At 39.6% G+C, this 16,145-nt stretch overlaps 1 protein-coding gene across 2 annotated transcripts in view; it reads left to right on the top strand.

Annotated features, from left to right (window-relative positions):
- The window catches only part of COP1 (COP1 E3 ubiquitin ligase), a 124,406-nt gene that overhangs the window by 15,644 nt on the left and 92,617 nt on the right, over positions 1-16,145 (top strand). For both annotated transcript variants that reach the window (XM_039730279.1, XM_039730278.1), the window contains exons 7-9: positions 8,265-8,324; positions 10,160-10,236; positions 15,293-15,350. In XM_039730279.1, the coding sequence (XP_039586213.1) occupies positions 8,265-8,324; positions 10,160-10,236; positions 15,293-15,350 (195 nt within the window). The remainder of the gene's footprint in view (positions 1-8,264; positions 8,325-10,159; positions 10,237-15,292; positions 15,351-16,145) is intronic.

Raw genomic sequence — 16,145 nt, 5'->3', positions numbered from 1 at the left:
TATGGAGTCATTCCAGAGCAAGTCTGGAGTCTGTCCCCAGCAGATATCCATGGCCAAAACCAACAAGGGTTGTGGAAAGTCCAAAGAAGGGCAAGAGAGTTGGCGAAAGGTCTGGAAAATGTCTTATAAGGAGCAGCTCAGGGAGCTGAGGCTGTTTATTCTGGAGAAAAGGAGGCTCAGTGGGGATCTCATTGCTCTCTCTAACTACCTGACAGGAGGTTGTAGTGTGGGGGGAGTCAGGCTCTTCTGCCATGTCTCAGGTGAAAAGATGAGGGGGAAATGGCCTCAAGTTGCACCAGGAGAGTTTCAGATTAGATACTAGAAAACATTTTTTTTTTTTACTGAAAGAGTGGTCAGGTACTGGAGTAAATTGCCCAGGGAGCTGGTGGAGTCACAGTCTCAAATGTCCAAGAGGCATCTGGATATGGATTGGGGGATATGGTTTAGGGGGTTAGTGTGGTGGTGCTGGGGTGGTGGTTGGACTAGATCATCTTGAAGGTCTCTTTCAACCTTGATTCTGTGAGGTTCAGTACCTGGAAGCCTTTTTCATCTGCATCTGTATCTATCTCTTTGGCTTTAGTAATAATTTTTAAAGGATAACATCTGCTTTTAAGGCTAAAGAAACTTAATTTTGGCTGCAGATCTCTGCAGAAAACAGCCTTCAGACCATCCTGAAGGCAGTTGGGACATATAGTTTATTTCAGATCCTCCCTGTCCCTGCTTATGTATTCCCTCTGTTCCCAAGACTTCCTCTATGTTATTTTGTACCCCACTCCATATTCCAGCATGAAATGCAGACTGTCACATCTCCCAAGACTTCTGTGCATGACTGTCAGTTCTGTCCTTGCCCTAGAGCTTAGTGTCTGGCCTTGCCATTTATTTTGAGGGAAATGAGGACTTGTCAGACTTGTAGCAGTCTTTGCTTTCATTTGATAAGGGTAAGAAAGATAAAAATCAGTGGGTAGGTGCATGAAAAATACAGACCAATCCATAGGATAGTTTTATATCTCAAAATCTGTCTTGGGCAGTCAGTTTACACATAGAGTAAATTGATGCTTTTTTTTTTTTGGTAATTGACAAGGTCCTCTCTCGAAAAATACAGACCAGTCCATAGGATAGTTTTATATCTCAAAATCTGTCATGGGCAGTCAGTTTACACAGAATAAATTGATGCTTCATTTTTGGTAATTGAGAGGGTCCTCTCTGTAGCTGGTGGAGCTTGTGGCAAGCACCCCTTTCTGGAGGGACTTTTGTGGGGATAACAGAGGAGTTACTGTTTGGGGTAAGTCAGTGGTGATGTGTGCAGACTGCAGAAGGCCTGAGATGGTGGCTTGGAAGGTGAGAATGGGGGTTAAGTGGCCATATTAATAATGTAGTAAAGATTATCAGAGCTTCTGAAGTTCTCTGTAATTTCTTTTGATGCTATGAGAGGTGACTGTTTAAGAATTGAGCTCAAGAAACGTGTGTGGACCCTGGAACAATGATGTATTGTACATTATTGTGAGTCACAATACAAGCAGCCTTATGGGAGGAACAGGACCTTTTTTCCTTTCTTAATTCAGGCTTGGACAGCTGCAGAGCAAATGCAATTTCTTCAGTAAACCATAGCTGTAAAGATGAGTTCTTAATAAATAAAGTTGTTTTTTTTTTAATGTATGCTCCCGAGTTATTATTTCTAATTTTTGGCTTAAATGTTTAATGGAACTTTGGTAACTTTGCTTCCTAATATGCCTCTTTGAATACTATTTATTGCAAGATTTTATTAACAGGTTTATTTACTGTACACTGCAAGTTCTTACATAGGGACTGAGGTACTTTTGTAAGTGAATACACATATTGCCTCAGAGTTAGCATACCTTTATAGTATTTCCATGTTCAGAGCAGATGATTAACCACCTGTAACCCTTCTTGCCTACTTCACTCATAAGTTATGGATTTTTCTCTTGCATTAATGAAATGGTGACTTTTGAGCATATTGGAGTGGGTTTATAGCTAGAAGAAAACTTATCTTTTAGACTTGTACTTCAGAGTATTGGTGCAGTCAAGTCTTTTGACAAATGCCTCTTTGCCACCTTCTCATAATTTCTCTAGAAGATAAATGTGAGGTTCAGCACCTGCAGCAGTTTCTATTAGAAATCCTGTTTTGATCTCTTCATAACTTTTCAAAATGTTGATCTTTCAAGCTGGAATTTACTGCATGTTTTTTGCACAAAGGTGCTTGCAAGCCCTTTTTCTTTTGAAGTTTATGTATTTTGTTTTCTTTTTGACCTAGAGCAATATGGCAAAAAACCCAAATCCTTGGCAATAGTAATAGAAAAAAAGGTCTTAGTTTAGAAAAGATTGAAAACAAATGACTAAAGCTTAAAAACACTTTTTCACACAAACAACAGATAGTTTTGGAGGGGAGGAATGTATTGATCATTCACAGCAGTTGGATGTCTGTCCCTAAGGCAAACTTAGCATGGCTGAGTGCCTTTCCATATGTGTGCACAGTTAATTCAATGCATACTCTGCTTTTTTGTTTTTAATCCAGCATCCTGTTCTGTTGATATTAAGGACCCAAAAAGTCTGGAAGGTCAAGTTTAATAATGAAATATTATATCTTGGAGGTGGTGGGTATTTATTACTATTTTCCAGGGAAACCAAATGCAGCTGCCTGTGACTTTTTAAAATTCTTGCTTTCATACATGTGTTGCATAAATACTTTTGCAAATTTAACTTTGTTAATTTTAAGTGTTCACATGTTCTTTCATCTTGAACACTATGTGTGAAAACTGATTATATCAGTTAATTCTCCCTACTTTTATGTTCAGTACTTTAAGGAAGAGGCTTTGCTAATTGTCTGGTCAGGATTTGAATGTCTCCAAACAGTTAGACAACACTATATATATCATATAGATAATTTAGCATTAAAAAACTGCTAAAATATGATTAGCTCAGCTACCTGATGGTATTTCTGTCAAGCAGCACCATTGCTTACTGAAGGAGAATACTGAGCTTGATGATTAGTATCACAAATCAAGTTCTACACAGGTGCTGTTCTCTGGGTGCATTGATGTTTCCCTTGGCAGATGTCACTTCATTTCTATTTTTCCTTTCTAATAATGTGATGTTAAGTCTCTTGTGTCTAACAAATAAGGCCTCTTTCATGTCTGCTAATGCATAAGACTGTTTTTGAGCTGATAAACATCCTGGGAGAGAAAAATAATCCTGAAGTGTCTCAGGCTTGTGGCACTGAGTGCCTGCTCAGCATTTCAGAATCATGGTTGTTCTTTGCACCCTCAAATGTTAGATACTAAAAATAAGAAGCGTTATTAGTTATTGTGGGGTAATGGCTGGGAATTCTAAGCATGAATTCTCCAGGGGTGTCATTAGCCTGTGTTAATCACTTCACCTGTCAAGCCTTATGTTCTGCGTGTTCACACATGGATGAACTAATGAGTAAGCAAGAGGAGGTGACAGAAGCAGGAATCAGTCATGCTCTTTTGTGGTCATGTGCTCTTGATTACATTTCAGGACTGCTGAGGAGAATTTATAGCTAGAGTAGTCTGGTCTCTATCCACTGCACTTACCTGATATTTAAATCTATTTGCATTTCTGAGTTACTGAATGAGAGACGTGAGCTCCAGAAGCAGTGATAAGAAACCCAAGGATACAGTGAGTGTGTGAGCAGCAGACTAAAAATTATCATAGTGGTATCAGTGTGTACAGCTGGCTCTCCTTGCTGCACTGGAGAGGTCTTGCAAAGAAAGCACCTATTACTGATACATTAAACTCTAAGGCAATTAGCCTAATTGTTTAGGCAGCTTTGTTCACTTCCCCAGGTGTCCTTATCTTGGGAGGCTTTTCTGTCAGACCCTATCACTAAACTTTCAGAGCATATTTCCTCCATACTGTAGGATGTAAATGAGGGGAAGGAATATTCAAGATATGAAACATACTTTATCAGCCTGGCATCTCCCTTCTCCTACCTTTGGGAATTCTGTGTGTTAAACAGCCTGGATGTTCTCAAGCCTTTCTGTTAGCTCTTCCCCAGTTGTGAGGAAACATTTATCATTTGGAGGAAGTATTGATCAGAGAAGAAATATTCTCAGCAGATAAATGTGTTATAGATGGACTGTCCACTTGTTTAAGAGGCTTGAATGTCATATTTCACTAATGAAACTTGGGGAGGCTCAGGTGTTCTTGTCTTCATACTAACAAAAGCCTTGCACCTGCTTTTAGTTGTGCAAAGACATTGTAACAGAGGGGTATTTTGTCAAAATAAGTGATATTTGCAATTAATTTATAAGACTAAAATTTCTCTAAGGTCTGAAAATGACTTTCATGCCACAGTTGCCCTGTGTGTTGTAAAAGGCTCTGCATCCAAAACAATAATGGAAAGAAAGCCCAGGGACAGGCAAGACTTCCAGAGAGAAACTGATCTTATTGTGCATTGTCACTGAGGGATTATATTCTACAGGTAGAAATTAATTTCACTGGGTACCTTTAGAAAAGTTTCAGCTGTTGATAGTGAGGTTTGCACTGTGGTTTGTTAGAGCAGTATTTGGTGGAAGAACAGGAAGTGGGAAGATTCTGATGTTGGATGAAGTTACAGGCCAGAATTAAGGATTTATTTACAGTGACTACCTGGTTTATCCTTCTTGGGTGGGCAGCTGATAATTTTTGTTTTGTCCTGATTGGTGCAATGGCTTTGTGTGTCTGGGAAAATGATGTTCCCTCTGGTAACAGCCTCATCTGTTTGTCTGGATCTATGGTGTACGTTGTGATGACTACACAGGGAGTCTGGATCAGAGCCTGGAAGGTGTGTTACTGTGAGCTTCCAAAAAATGTGAATCCAGATGCTCTGTTTAAGCTGCTTATTGGAATAGTGTTGCTGATTTTGCAGTATTTCTGTGGAAAATAAATCCTGCTGTTCTTTGCTTTTTCTAGAAAAAGTTTGGGGTTTTGTTTTTGTGTTTCTTTTTCTAGAATTGGAAAGACAGTTGGTCAAGGGCCTATGGCTCCTTCCCTTCTATGTTTTTCTAGGCTGTGTCTGTGTCACTGGGAGGCTCTGCTGAGCTTTTAGTTTTTTTGCAAATGCTTAGAACTGGCACCAGGAGACCCTTGCAGTCAGGGCTGCTTGGTGTCCATGCTGTGCAAACACAAGGCAGGAAGTTGCTGCCTCTCAAGGGGCTCTTGCTTCATGAAAAACAGGAAGCTCCAGGATAAAAACTTAGTGCTGTCCCCAGATAGGCTTGTTAGTAGGTAGTCAACCAAAAACAAAATGACCATGACCTGGTGTTTAGCATTGTATAAGTTCTTGGTAGCTTCTTGAATATCTGAAATCCCTTTTCCAGGATTATCAAAAAGTTTTTAAATCCTAGCTTTTCTTCTAGATATGTGAAAAATGGGACCAGAATGTTACACATCTGCTCACTGTAGTTCATTCACTGGAGTTGAAATTGAGGTTTAAACACTGAGGACCTTCTCCTTGTCCATATTGGCCTTCTAATTTCTGGGAAAGCATCCCAGCATTTTCTGTGTCTGAAAAGAGAATTTATAGTACGTGCTTCTCTCTACGCCTGCATTTCAGTGTTGGAAGTGTTTTTGCTGACTGAATCCAAAGTCTAACAGGTGTGATTCTGCCCATCACTGGGACAGGACTTGGCTTGCTTTCTGTGCCCAGCAGTGAAAATTAAATTAAGGGCCCTTAAATCTGAATATACTGCAAGAACTATAATTCATTTAGCTTTCCTTAAATGTCCCTCAAAGGCTGGCAATTATAAATTGGTAGTCTCATTTTTCAAAGTTTAATTGGAATGAATGTGGATTGATTTAAGGTCTTTGATAGATTAAAACACTTGGACTAACATACCAAGAAACCAAAGATTTCAGTGTAGACATTAATTCATATTATGCTGATGGCATGAGCAGATTCCTTCTAAAACAAGCATGAAACACTCTTGCCTGCTTTTTGGAGTTGCTAGTTTATGTTAGGTTGTAACTAGAAGGAAGAATTGGTAAATAAAGCACCAGATCTCATGCTCTTTGCTGTGTGCAATAGTTAATGAAAGCTGGCCAATAAAAAGTCTCTGCTCTTGTTCCTATAAAAAGTATCCTGTTTATGTGATGGCAACAGTATCAATTATTTTTCAGAGGTTGGCTGAGAGCCAGTACATATACATTGTAGAATAGCTGATTTCCTCACTGTAATTTTGGAACTTGTAAGTGGTTTTGTAACTTCTTTTTAAATGGGATTTATGAATGTGGGGGACTAATGGTATTTTCTAGAGCTGAGTTCAGGCAGGACCCATGCTGTGCAAGTGTCACTTAACTTTGCCACTAATCTTGGAACTGTAGCACCACCTGCTATTCTTGCTGTAGGTTTCGAAAGTGAAAATGGAATTATCTGTTATGCTGTAGTGATTTGTAAATTATCTGTGGCAGTCTAGTTCTAAACCATTAAACTTCTGCTGTCTGTGCCTCAAATTAAATGTAAACTGAAACCTTCAGAGTACAGAGATTAGGATACATTTTTAATGTCATCTCATTCAAAGAAGCAGCCTTGTTAGAAATAGGTGTGGACCCAGCAGTCATTTCTTCCCCTGTTTTCAGAGACAAAAGCTTTTGTTAGTATTTAAAAGGAAAACTAAAATGGTGGATTAGTTAATGCAGAGCACACAGATATTTGCAATGCTTTATTATGCAAAGTTTAAATTGTGCTTTTTGTTTAAGCAAAAACCTCTGCCTCTTAAAGGATCAAACTTGAGCACTTGAGTGAATAAGTCTTTGGGAGTAGCTTACCAGATATTCTTTGCAATATGTCATACTAAGAGTAATATGTCTCACCAAACTAGTAACTTTGGATTTGGGCAGTTAAATATTCTGTTGTAAAGCTGAAAGTATGAAAATTTGTTATGTCTTTGGAGAATGTGTTGTGCTTAAGCTTTCAGTGGACTTGACCTAGCAATTGCTTCTGGTCACAGACCACCTTGCTGGTGGTCTGTAAATTTTTACTGAGGGCTGAGGAGAGTCAGGTGGATTTCCAGTTCTCAGTATATTTATTACATTTTCGTGTCTCAGTGAACCAGACTTGCTCTGGAGCTGAGTTTTGTCAGGAGCTCTCACCTAGAAGAGGGTGTGTGTGTGGGCCCTGCAAGGCTGGCTTTAGGCTCTGTGGGTGTTAGGGTGGGACATATCTGCTGAATAAACAGGTAAGGACATGATGTCCTTGCTTAGGTGTAAACAGTTGTCAAGTCTGTGGCTTCAGTTGCTTGAGGTGAGTGAAGCCGGCTTGCTGACTGACTAAAAACCTGGAAGATGTTACATGTGGCACAAAGAAGGGGAAGGAAATGTTGGCTGGTGAGAAGGGAAGTCTCCTGACCCTTTCAGGTGTATAGCCCTCAAATTGACTGGAGTTTATGGGTAATCCAAGGTAAGTATCACACCTTTGGAAGAAGTGATACCTTGATACCATGTGGTACTTGCTCAGTGCTAGGAGCAAATCTTGCTCTAGTCATAACAGGTTTTTTCCAATCCAGAAACTTAATGACAAAGTTTAAATTGGCAATTGACAGTTAACAGCTGGGATGAGAACTAGTCTTGATACCTTTTAGAAAAACATTTTGTATTTAGTTGAAGGGTGAAATGATCATTGTCTTTCATTGTTGTTGTTTTTTTGGTTTTTTTCTAACTGTGATAGGACAAATAGGAATGGTTTGAAACTGTGGGTTTAGGTATTAGGAAGAAATAAGAAATTCTTCCCAGTGAGGGTGGGCAGGCCCTGGCACAAGTTGCCCAGAGAAGCTGTGGCTGCCCCTGGATCCCTGGAAGTGTTCAGGGCCAAGGTTGACAGGGCTTGGAGCAACCTGGTCTGATGGAAGATGTCCCTGCCCGTGGCAGAGGGTGGAATGAGAATCTTTAAGATCCCATCTAACCCAGACCACTTTGTGATTCTATACTTGTGTTTGGAAACCAGTTACACCTTGTCTGAGACATGTTAAAGGAGCATTATAGTATACTTTGAATAGTGTGAATCTCTGTGACTGACATCAAAATACCTTCTGCTCTTGTTTTTCATTGTTTCAAAATAACAGCTTTGTCTTGAATGTGGTTTGTGTGCACACTTAGTTAATCTGTGCATTTGAACTTCCTGCCTGGTGACTTTTCAATTGTGTGACACACTAGTGAAGATAGTTCAGGTTCCTCTCTGGAAAGATTGTAATTTATCTTGGTGGTGCAGTGCAGATTGATTTAGACTTCTCCCATTCTCTTATCCACAGCAATTGGAGCAGATCCAGAAGGAGCTAAGTGTTCTGGAAGAAGATATTAAACGTGTAGAGGTGAGGTGCCCAGACATTGTTCTGACTCTGGCAATTTTTCATTTTCATCAAGCTGTCTGCCTTGCTGTGAGGCTGCTGGGTTAAATTTATGGCATTTAAGTCAGTAATGGGAAAATGAACAGATGATGCTCTTTCTTTAATTTGTTCATTTAGTGGATGTGTGCAGGCTGCAGTTAGGTAGCTCTTATATAATCATTTCTTTGTGTTGGTAGCAAGTATTTTAGAGTAGTTGCTAGAAATCAGCAGCTGGTATATTGATCAGAATTTAAGATTTTGTATGTTGCTGGCTGTTTGCACAGGCTGTTTAAGCCTTAGCAGCATCTAAGTCTTAAAATGGAGAGGTGCTGGGGATTCAGAAGAGGTTGTTATGCAGAGACTGGAACAAAACTAGCTCCTGCTGCATGTCAAAACTGATTCCTGCTACCTCCTGGTATAGTTCTCTTAATTCTGTACTAATGGGAATCTCTTGACATTTTTGCTAAGAATTATTCTCCAAGAATTTGTAACCCCATCAGTGCAATCCTTCTGTCTTCACTAAGTCTTTAGGTTCCTCTTGGTCCTCTCCTCTAATCATTGTAGTGTTTAATCTTGCAGTAGGAAGCTGATGTTTCAGGAATACATCAGGCTGCCACCTCTCCAAATACCATTCCCTTAAAGCTTCTTGGGAATCATTTGGCAGCTCTGCTTCTCACTGCTTGCTCATGTGCTCAGTCAGCATGTGTTCCCAACTACCTCTCAAAAAGCCTTTTAGATTTCTTAATGCAATTAATATGTGTGCTGATGAATTAGTAAAATATAAATATGACTGACAACTGCGAGAATTCCCATTTTTCTGATAGCTATTTGGAATTTTTTTCAGACCTCTTTTCCTAAATGTTCCTCAGCTTTGGTTAAATAAATATACCTTAGTGTGTCTTCTTCAGACTGGTAAAATAAGTCTTGAGATCTAGGAGAAATGATTCCCAAAAGCTGTGACATCTCTCAAAGAGCATCCAGCTACCTGTTTCTGTGCTCTTTAATCAGGCATTTCAGTGGTCTGCAGCTGGGGTATATTCCTGGGGTGTGATGGTGACCTTGGCTCTGACCTCTAAAGCCTGGCATCTCTCTTATCACAAATATCCTTCTTTCTACCTACCAACTAATAGGCACCTAGTGGGAATTTGAAAGCACAAGTAATAATTGTCCTGAGAACACTTTGCCCCTCAACTAATGAGCTGCTGCATCCTGCATAGCTTCCATTTCCCAAACAGATGAAAGACAGTCTCATACTGGGTACACAGCAGTGACTGAGTCTGGGAGGGACAAAGCCAAGTTTATGTGCAAAGTTTCTCTTGTGCAGTGGTCCCACAGAGGACTGACAGATCCTCTTTTAAGTCTGTGGCACCACCTTTGCCCTGTTGCCTTGTGACTGTTCTTGCCATGACCCATATCCAGCTTTACTTTCCAGTTCTGAAGGCTGTTAGATAAGTTTGCACATATCTCAAAAATGCAGTTCCAGCTTGCTTGTTCTGCCACATTTAAGGGAGATGCTGGGTTAGAGGCAATTGGATGATAACCAAATCTCTTGGGTTTTTTGGAGTATAAGCTCCAAAACTGCCACTCCTGAAGCACAGAGCACCACAGCTGTAGGATTTTTGAAGCCTGGTTCAAATGGTAACTGAAAAAAAATTGAAGAAAATCAATGTTTTCTCAGGTATAGGTTAAGATTTGTGGGTGAGAGTTGAGTAAATGTAGGCACAGTTGGTTATCTGCATGGAAAAGCAGCAGTATTGTCATCACATGCATTAGACATAGATGTTTTGTCAGCTCTGATGTAACATGGCTTTCTGTTTCAGGAGATGAGTGGCCTGTACTCCCCAGTCAGTGAGGACAGCACAGTGCCACAGTTTGAGGCTCCCTCACCTTCACACAGGTATGGAGCTCGCAACTCAACTTGGATTTCAAGCTGTGCATGTTGCACTCTACTTGCTGTTGCTTTCCAAGCAGTGCCCAAAACACAAGCAAAACTGGTTTTTGAGTGCTGTACAGTATTTTCTTACTGTGTTTCTAATTGGTCTAAACTTTATGTGAACAAAGAAGTGAAGAAAAAGCCATCTGAGCTTGCATTTGGATGAAGAATCTGCTCTGAATCAGATGCCATGGAAAACCGATGGCTTTAAATGTCATGTGAATTAGTAAACTTGAGTCATAAGCCTTTGCTGTGGAATAAAATATTACTGTTAGTTATATGCTACCTTTTCTGAACATTGTGCTGTTCTGCTTGGCATATGAAAGGTCTTAATTTTGTATGATATTGGAGTGCTCTGGCTTCCCTAATCAGCATGGATAGCTAAAGGTATGGGCTCAGATCAGAATTTGAAATGTACAGCCTATTGATTCTGTTTATCTGCTGTCTGTTTTGATTTAATGAAATGCCTTTCTAATAACATAACTTCATGTGTATTTTTGTCTGGAATATTGCATAGTCTGGTTTCTTGATGATAATAATGCAGATGCTTCTTGTATCCAAGTTGTAAGTGCCAGAGTTTAAAGTGCTCTACTTTACAGACATGCCTTTTGTTCTAATTTCAGCAGGGCCAGGTTATGTTATTAAGTGATCATCTGTACTATCTCTTAGAAGTAGAGTTCTCTAAACTGTCATTTTCTGTTATGGAATTGCACTGGTAGATTTTTTTTTTTGCAGTTAGCAGCTCTAAACTTAATAGCCCAGAAGTAAAAAATGATCAGATTTCTTCCCTTAAAAAGACTTAGACACAGTGCTGTGGTGAGGAACCCAGCAATATTGGCTGGAATTTCCTACCAAGATGCTATTTCTGGACACAGAGACCAATATCTCTCATATTTCTATGTAGCTCTGGCTGCCCCTGAGGGAAAGGACAGGAATATGATCACAATGGATGGGAACAGCATTTCCAATTCAGTTCTTCACTACTTCTTCAATTCTTTTTGGGTGCAGATTTGTTTCTTGATATGGGGTATTGCTGTTTTGCCAAGAAGCAGTTTTGTGAAACTGATGAGATTCTTGTCAGGTTCTACTACTTTTCTGGTTATTGGCTATTTAATAGATTGGTTTTACTCCCTGGTACAGATGCTTGGGGTAAACTTGAGCACTGGTTGGGCAACATCAATTTGTTACATGTTGGATGCCTTCAGGCCTAAAAACCTTTCTGTTTTAACAGGAGATTCTACTTATGAGTAGAAATGTATCTCTATTACTTGAGCTAAGCTAAGAAACAAGTCCCCAAAGAATTTTTTTATCTGTTGAAGGCTGGAATAACATTTTAAGCCCAGGAGTTTTAGTAAAAGAGTTGAGGGGGGAACAATCTGCAGTGAGAGCTACACTGGTTTCAGTGTAGTGAGAATTTCTTAATACTCCTTTATGCCTATTTATTTCATGTCCTAGGGGTCAGTCAATCTCAGTTGTTGCATTTTAAGATGTAAGATAGTATAAAAAAGAATGGTAGTGATCTTTGGATTGATGTGCTTCACCTGGGGTCTGCTGGGAGGGGGCAGTGGATTGGAGCCATGATGGGTGCAGAGATCATGGGCTCTTTCTTCCCTGTCTGGGTCTGTCTGGGCTGTACCTTGCATTTTGGGGGTTTCCCTCTGAGTGGATTGGAGCCATGATGGGTGCAGAGATCATGGGCTCTTTCTTCCCTGCCTGTCTGGGTCTGTCTGGGCTGTATCTTGCATTTTGGGGGTTTCCCTCTGGTACAGCATGCCAGGGGTGTGATATAATAGGATATTTAGGTGTTTTCTAGGGAATGTGGTATTGCCTTTTTCTCTCTGCTTTAAAAGACCCCTTATCTTTTTTCTTGGTGACATTCCTGTGTTAAGTAGCCTTGAGTGGTAGAAGAGAAATCAGTGTGTGAAGGAATTACCTGGACAGGCATCAGTTGTTCCCAGAAGTTATTCCTGTAACCTCTATCTCTGCCCCCTTTTGACAGTTTTATATAATTCAAGTAATTGCATTGGTGTGAATTACCATAAATTAGATTCCAGGAAGGTCTACCACTTGAAACTAATTTTATTTTCAACATTATGTGAATGTTTTGAAGAATATCTCAACATTCCTCCTTGGCAAGAATGCTGCAGAACAGCTAATATGAAATGTACTGATTTTTTTTCTCTTAACTGAAATATTTAATCTCCAGAGTGCATTTTAGAGATGCCATGAACCACTAAGAGTGAAATACAAATATAGTTTGGGATGGATTCACTTCCATGTTAAAATGATATTGAACTTGCAGAGACTCTTTAGCTTATCAGTGAATTAAAATGGTGTATTTAAATTGAAATATAACTTAACATACTTAACACACTGCTAATGAAATATAATTGTATAACACTTTAGTAATGTGCCTTATAAATAGTACAAGGTTATCACAGACTAGTGCTGAGAGGAAGAAAACTTCTTTAGCCTTTGTATTTAAAGTTCAAGAAAATAGAGTTCTTTGGAATTCAGTTTTATCTGGTCTCTGGTGACTTGCCCTTATTCATCTGCTTCCTTTAAATCACACGCTTGCTTCATTAATTTTCTGTTTCTTTTCATTATTTGTAGCTTTCTTCCTCCCCAGTTTTAACATTTTCAAAACGTGAAATGACTTTGCCTTCCCCCAGCTTCCTTCAGAAGCTCTTTAGCAAAAGCCCTAGCACAACTATGATGTTCAGTACATCCTTGGCTGCAAGAAACACGTGTTTTCTCTTGTGCCTACACAGGGTGTGATGAAACATTAAATTGGGTAATAGCACAGTGCTTGTTTACAGTGTTGCCTATTGCTTGGTTTGTATACTAATAGAGAACAAGAGGGGAAGAATAAGGGAAGAGAACAAATAGTTCTGTGTATGGCTTTTCTGAACAGGCGTGTGTGTTATTTCTGCTCCCAGTAAATGGTGCAAACAGAAGATGGGAATAAGCAGCTTCTCTGTGATGCTATCCAGGACTAATAGCAATAACAAACTATCATTAATAGGAGTCTGACGGAAAATTCTGATCTAGAAATGAGTTGCTTGGTAACTCTGGTTCAGTTATTGAAATCCTGATCGTCCTTCCCCTCCATTTGTTCTAATTACCTCCTCCCATTCCTGTAATGGGATTTATATTCTGTGGGTTGCCTTGTTTGTTGTTGTTGTTGTTCTGGGTTTTTAAATGTCATATGAATGTAGCTGAATTTCCAAACTGAACCTAATGTTACATCTTTAAAAAAAAAATTGGAGGGTGCTGTAATTTTCTGATTACTTTCTTCCCTTTTATTGAAAGGAAAAACATTCAGGTATATATGAGTTAACTCAGCTATGGGCACAGCACAGAAATGTCTTGAAATTTGTACTCTGGTTGGGGAGATGACATCTACACTCTTGAAGGCTTTACCTCACCAGACAACCTGCAGCAAAACGAGACCAGACACTCTAAGTCTCAGTGTTTTGCTGTTAATTGCCACTGTACCTGTCTCAGAGTGGAGTAGTTTTTCATTGCTTTCTAGCTGAATGTGTTATTCCTGCAGTTCTGGCAGGATCTGCTGTCCATGTTTCATTATTTCATGCAGCCACATTCTAATTTAAAGTTCATTGTCCTCAGCCATGCCTGAAATGGCTCTGCTGTTTTCTCCCTTACAATAGCTTCCACAAATAATGAATTTTGTCCCTCAGATTTTCTTTGTTTGCAGCTTTTGTCTTGCCTGGAACAGAAGTCCAATCAGTCTCATTTTCCAAGTTAATTTTTTAAGACTCATCAGTGGTTATGTCTCATCTTCTGTTCCTACTTCCCTTCACTTCCAGGGGAGTTTGAAAACATTCAGAGAAATATTTAAGCACTGGTACCATTGGTTCATTCTTCCAAACTTAGAGGTGCCCTGCCTGACATTTCAACCAAACCAATTTGTTTATGACCAAGATTCTCAAGTACACACAAGTTCTATTAGCTTCTATATAAGCAGGAATTGGTACTGAAACTATGACCTACAGCAGTGTTCTAGAAGCTTTTTAAAGAAACCTTCAGCTATCCCAGGCAATGCTTAAAATCTAAGGTATCTCATAAGAAAGACCGAGAACAACAAGAACAATGATCCCAGCTAGTTTCTTCTCAGTCCAAGTCAAATGACATAGCAGAAGCAAAGCAGTTAAAAAGATTTTATAGAAATTAATCATGGTGATTTTCACAATGTATTCTGCATAATCAATAAAATTGTGTTCTTGTGTGCTAATCTTTACCTGTCCTGGAGGTATATGAAATTTGAGTGATAACTGTGCTTTTATCTGGCTCTGGTGCCTTACTCTGGGAACTGAATTTTTTGCCTGTATGTCCAAGAGCACTGAACCACCTGTTTTCTGCTTGGATCAGGAGATCTTTTTGCAGTTTTGAAAATTAAATTCCATTGAGCTTGCATGTCTATGCTGTGTTTTGAAAACAGTGATTTAAAAGGTATGTCGTGCCATTATAAATACTATAACATGGTGTAGTATTTTCTAATAATAGCAATCCTGGCTGTCAGTATTTTTTAGGTTATTTCTGTATTTCCTTAATTGTCTGTTTAAACTGATGTCTGTCTTACACAGAATTCTCTAGCTTTTCCCTTTCCAGTGTTGATTCAAATGCCAGAGCATTAGACTTCTCTATTTTCTTCCTTTTTATAAGGAATTGAAAACCAGTGGTAGCATGTTATTTTCAGAATGTCTTGTGCTGCATATTTCATACGAAAGATATGCATTTGCATTCTAATTAGAAATTATTTGACTGCACTACACATAATTGTGTGTGACAGCATTCTGCTCTAGGAAAACTCTATATATAAAAAAAAAAATCGCTGCTAAACCCCCAAACAAAATAAAACCTTGTGTTCCCTGTCTGTAAAATGGATTTCAAAGGCAAGTATGCTGCAGAATGTCAAGGAGGGAATAGCAAACAGGTTAAAAATGATAAAGGATGGCTGTGCAGTGATTTAAGCAGACTATTTCTTTTATTTTTGCAGTAGTATTATTGACTCCACCGAGTATAGCCAGCCTCCAGGCTTCAGTGGCAGTTCTCAGGTAAGATAATATATAAATGTCTGCATGGGGGGAATGGGAGGGTGAATGTGGAGGTTGGGCAGGGTTGAGGTGCACCTTCATCCATCTGCAGAGCACTGGTCAGCTGGAGCTTGAAAATGCTTTTAACTGGTTGTATGGGCATCTGCAGCTGTAGGAATGATTGTGTGTGAGAGACCTGGTGTGATGTGTTTAGACATCTGACTTTCTTCTTAAAGCTGACTCTTCCATGGAAGAGGGGATATAGTTTGCTCTTCATGCCCCATGTGGCCAGCACTGGGGAAGGGACATAAATCCCCAACCCTTTGCCTTGGCTTAAATAGCTGCAGATCAGGCTTAACTTTGGAAACAAAAAAAAAGACTCTCCAGTCACAGTTACGTCATTTGTCCTCATCAGGGCCTTTTAAAAACCATTATAGATTCACATAGAGGGTAAAAAGCTGCATAAGGAATGGAACTGTCTGGCAGGCAGCCTCCAAACTGGCTGATCCTTAGGGCCTCCCAAATTCCAAACAGCACTTGTGTAGTCTTGCACCTTGGAGGGATTCAGCTGGGCTGGGGAGGTGACACTCATACCCAGCTCACAGTTCCAGAAAGGTTTTACAGCTTTCATTTGAGCAGATGGACTGCTGGGCACATTCCAGCTGTGCCTTGGGTGCTCCCTGGTGGTGGTGGACTATCCCTGGCACACACCAGCATGAAACTGGTAAATTAACTGGTAAATTAGCTTGAAGTGGTGTTGGATCTTATTTGATGTAAAGAAAAAAAAGACCTGGGCACATGTATGTTTAAACACAG

The sequence above is a fragment of the Passer montanus genome, unplaced genomic scaffold (assembly GCF_014805655.1).
Source record: "Passer montanus isolate IOZ18808 unplaced genomic scaffold, ASM1480565v1 scaffold71, whole genome shotgun sequence".
Lineage (NCBI taxonomy): Eukaryota > Metazoa > Chordata > Aves > Passeriformes > Passeridae > Passer > Passer montanus.
The sequence above is the reverse complement of the archived record's forward strand: the minus strand, read 5'-3'. Positions and strand labels throughout refer to the sequence as shown.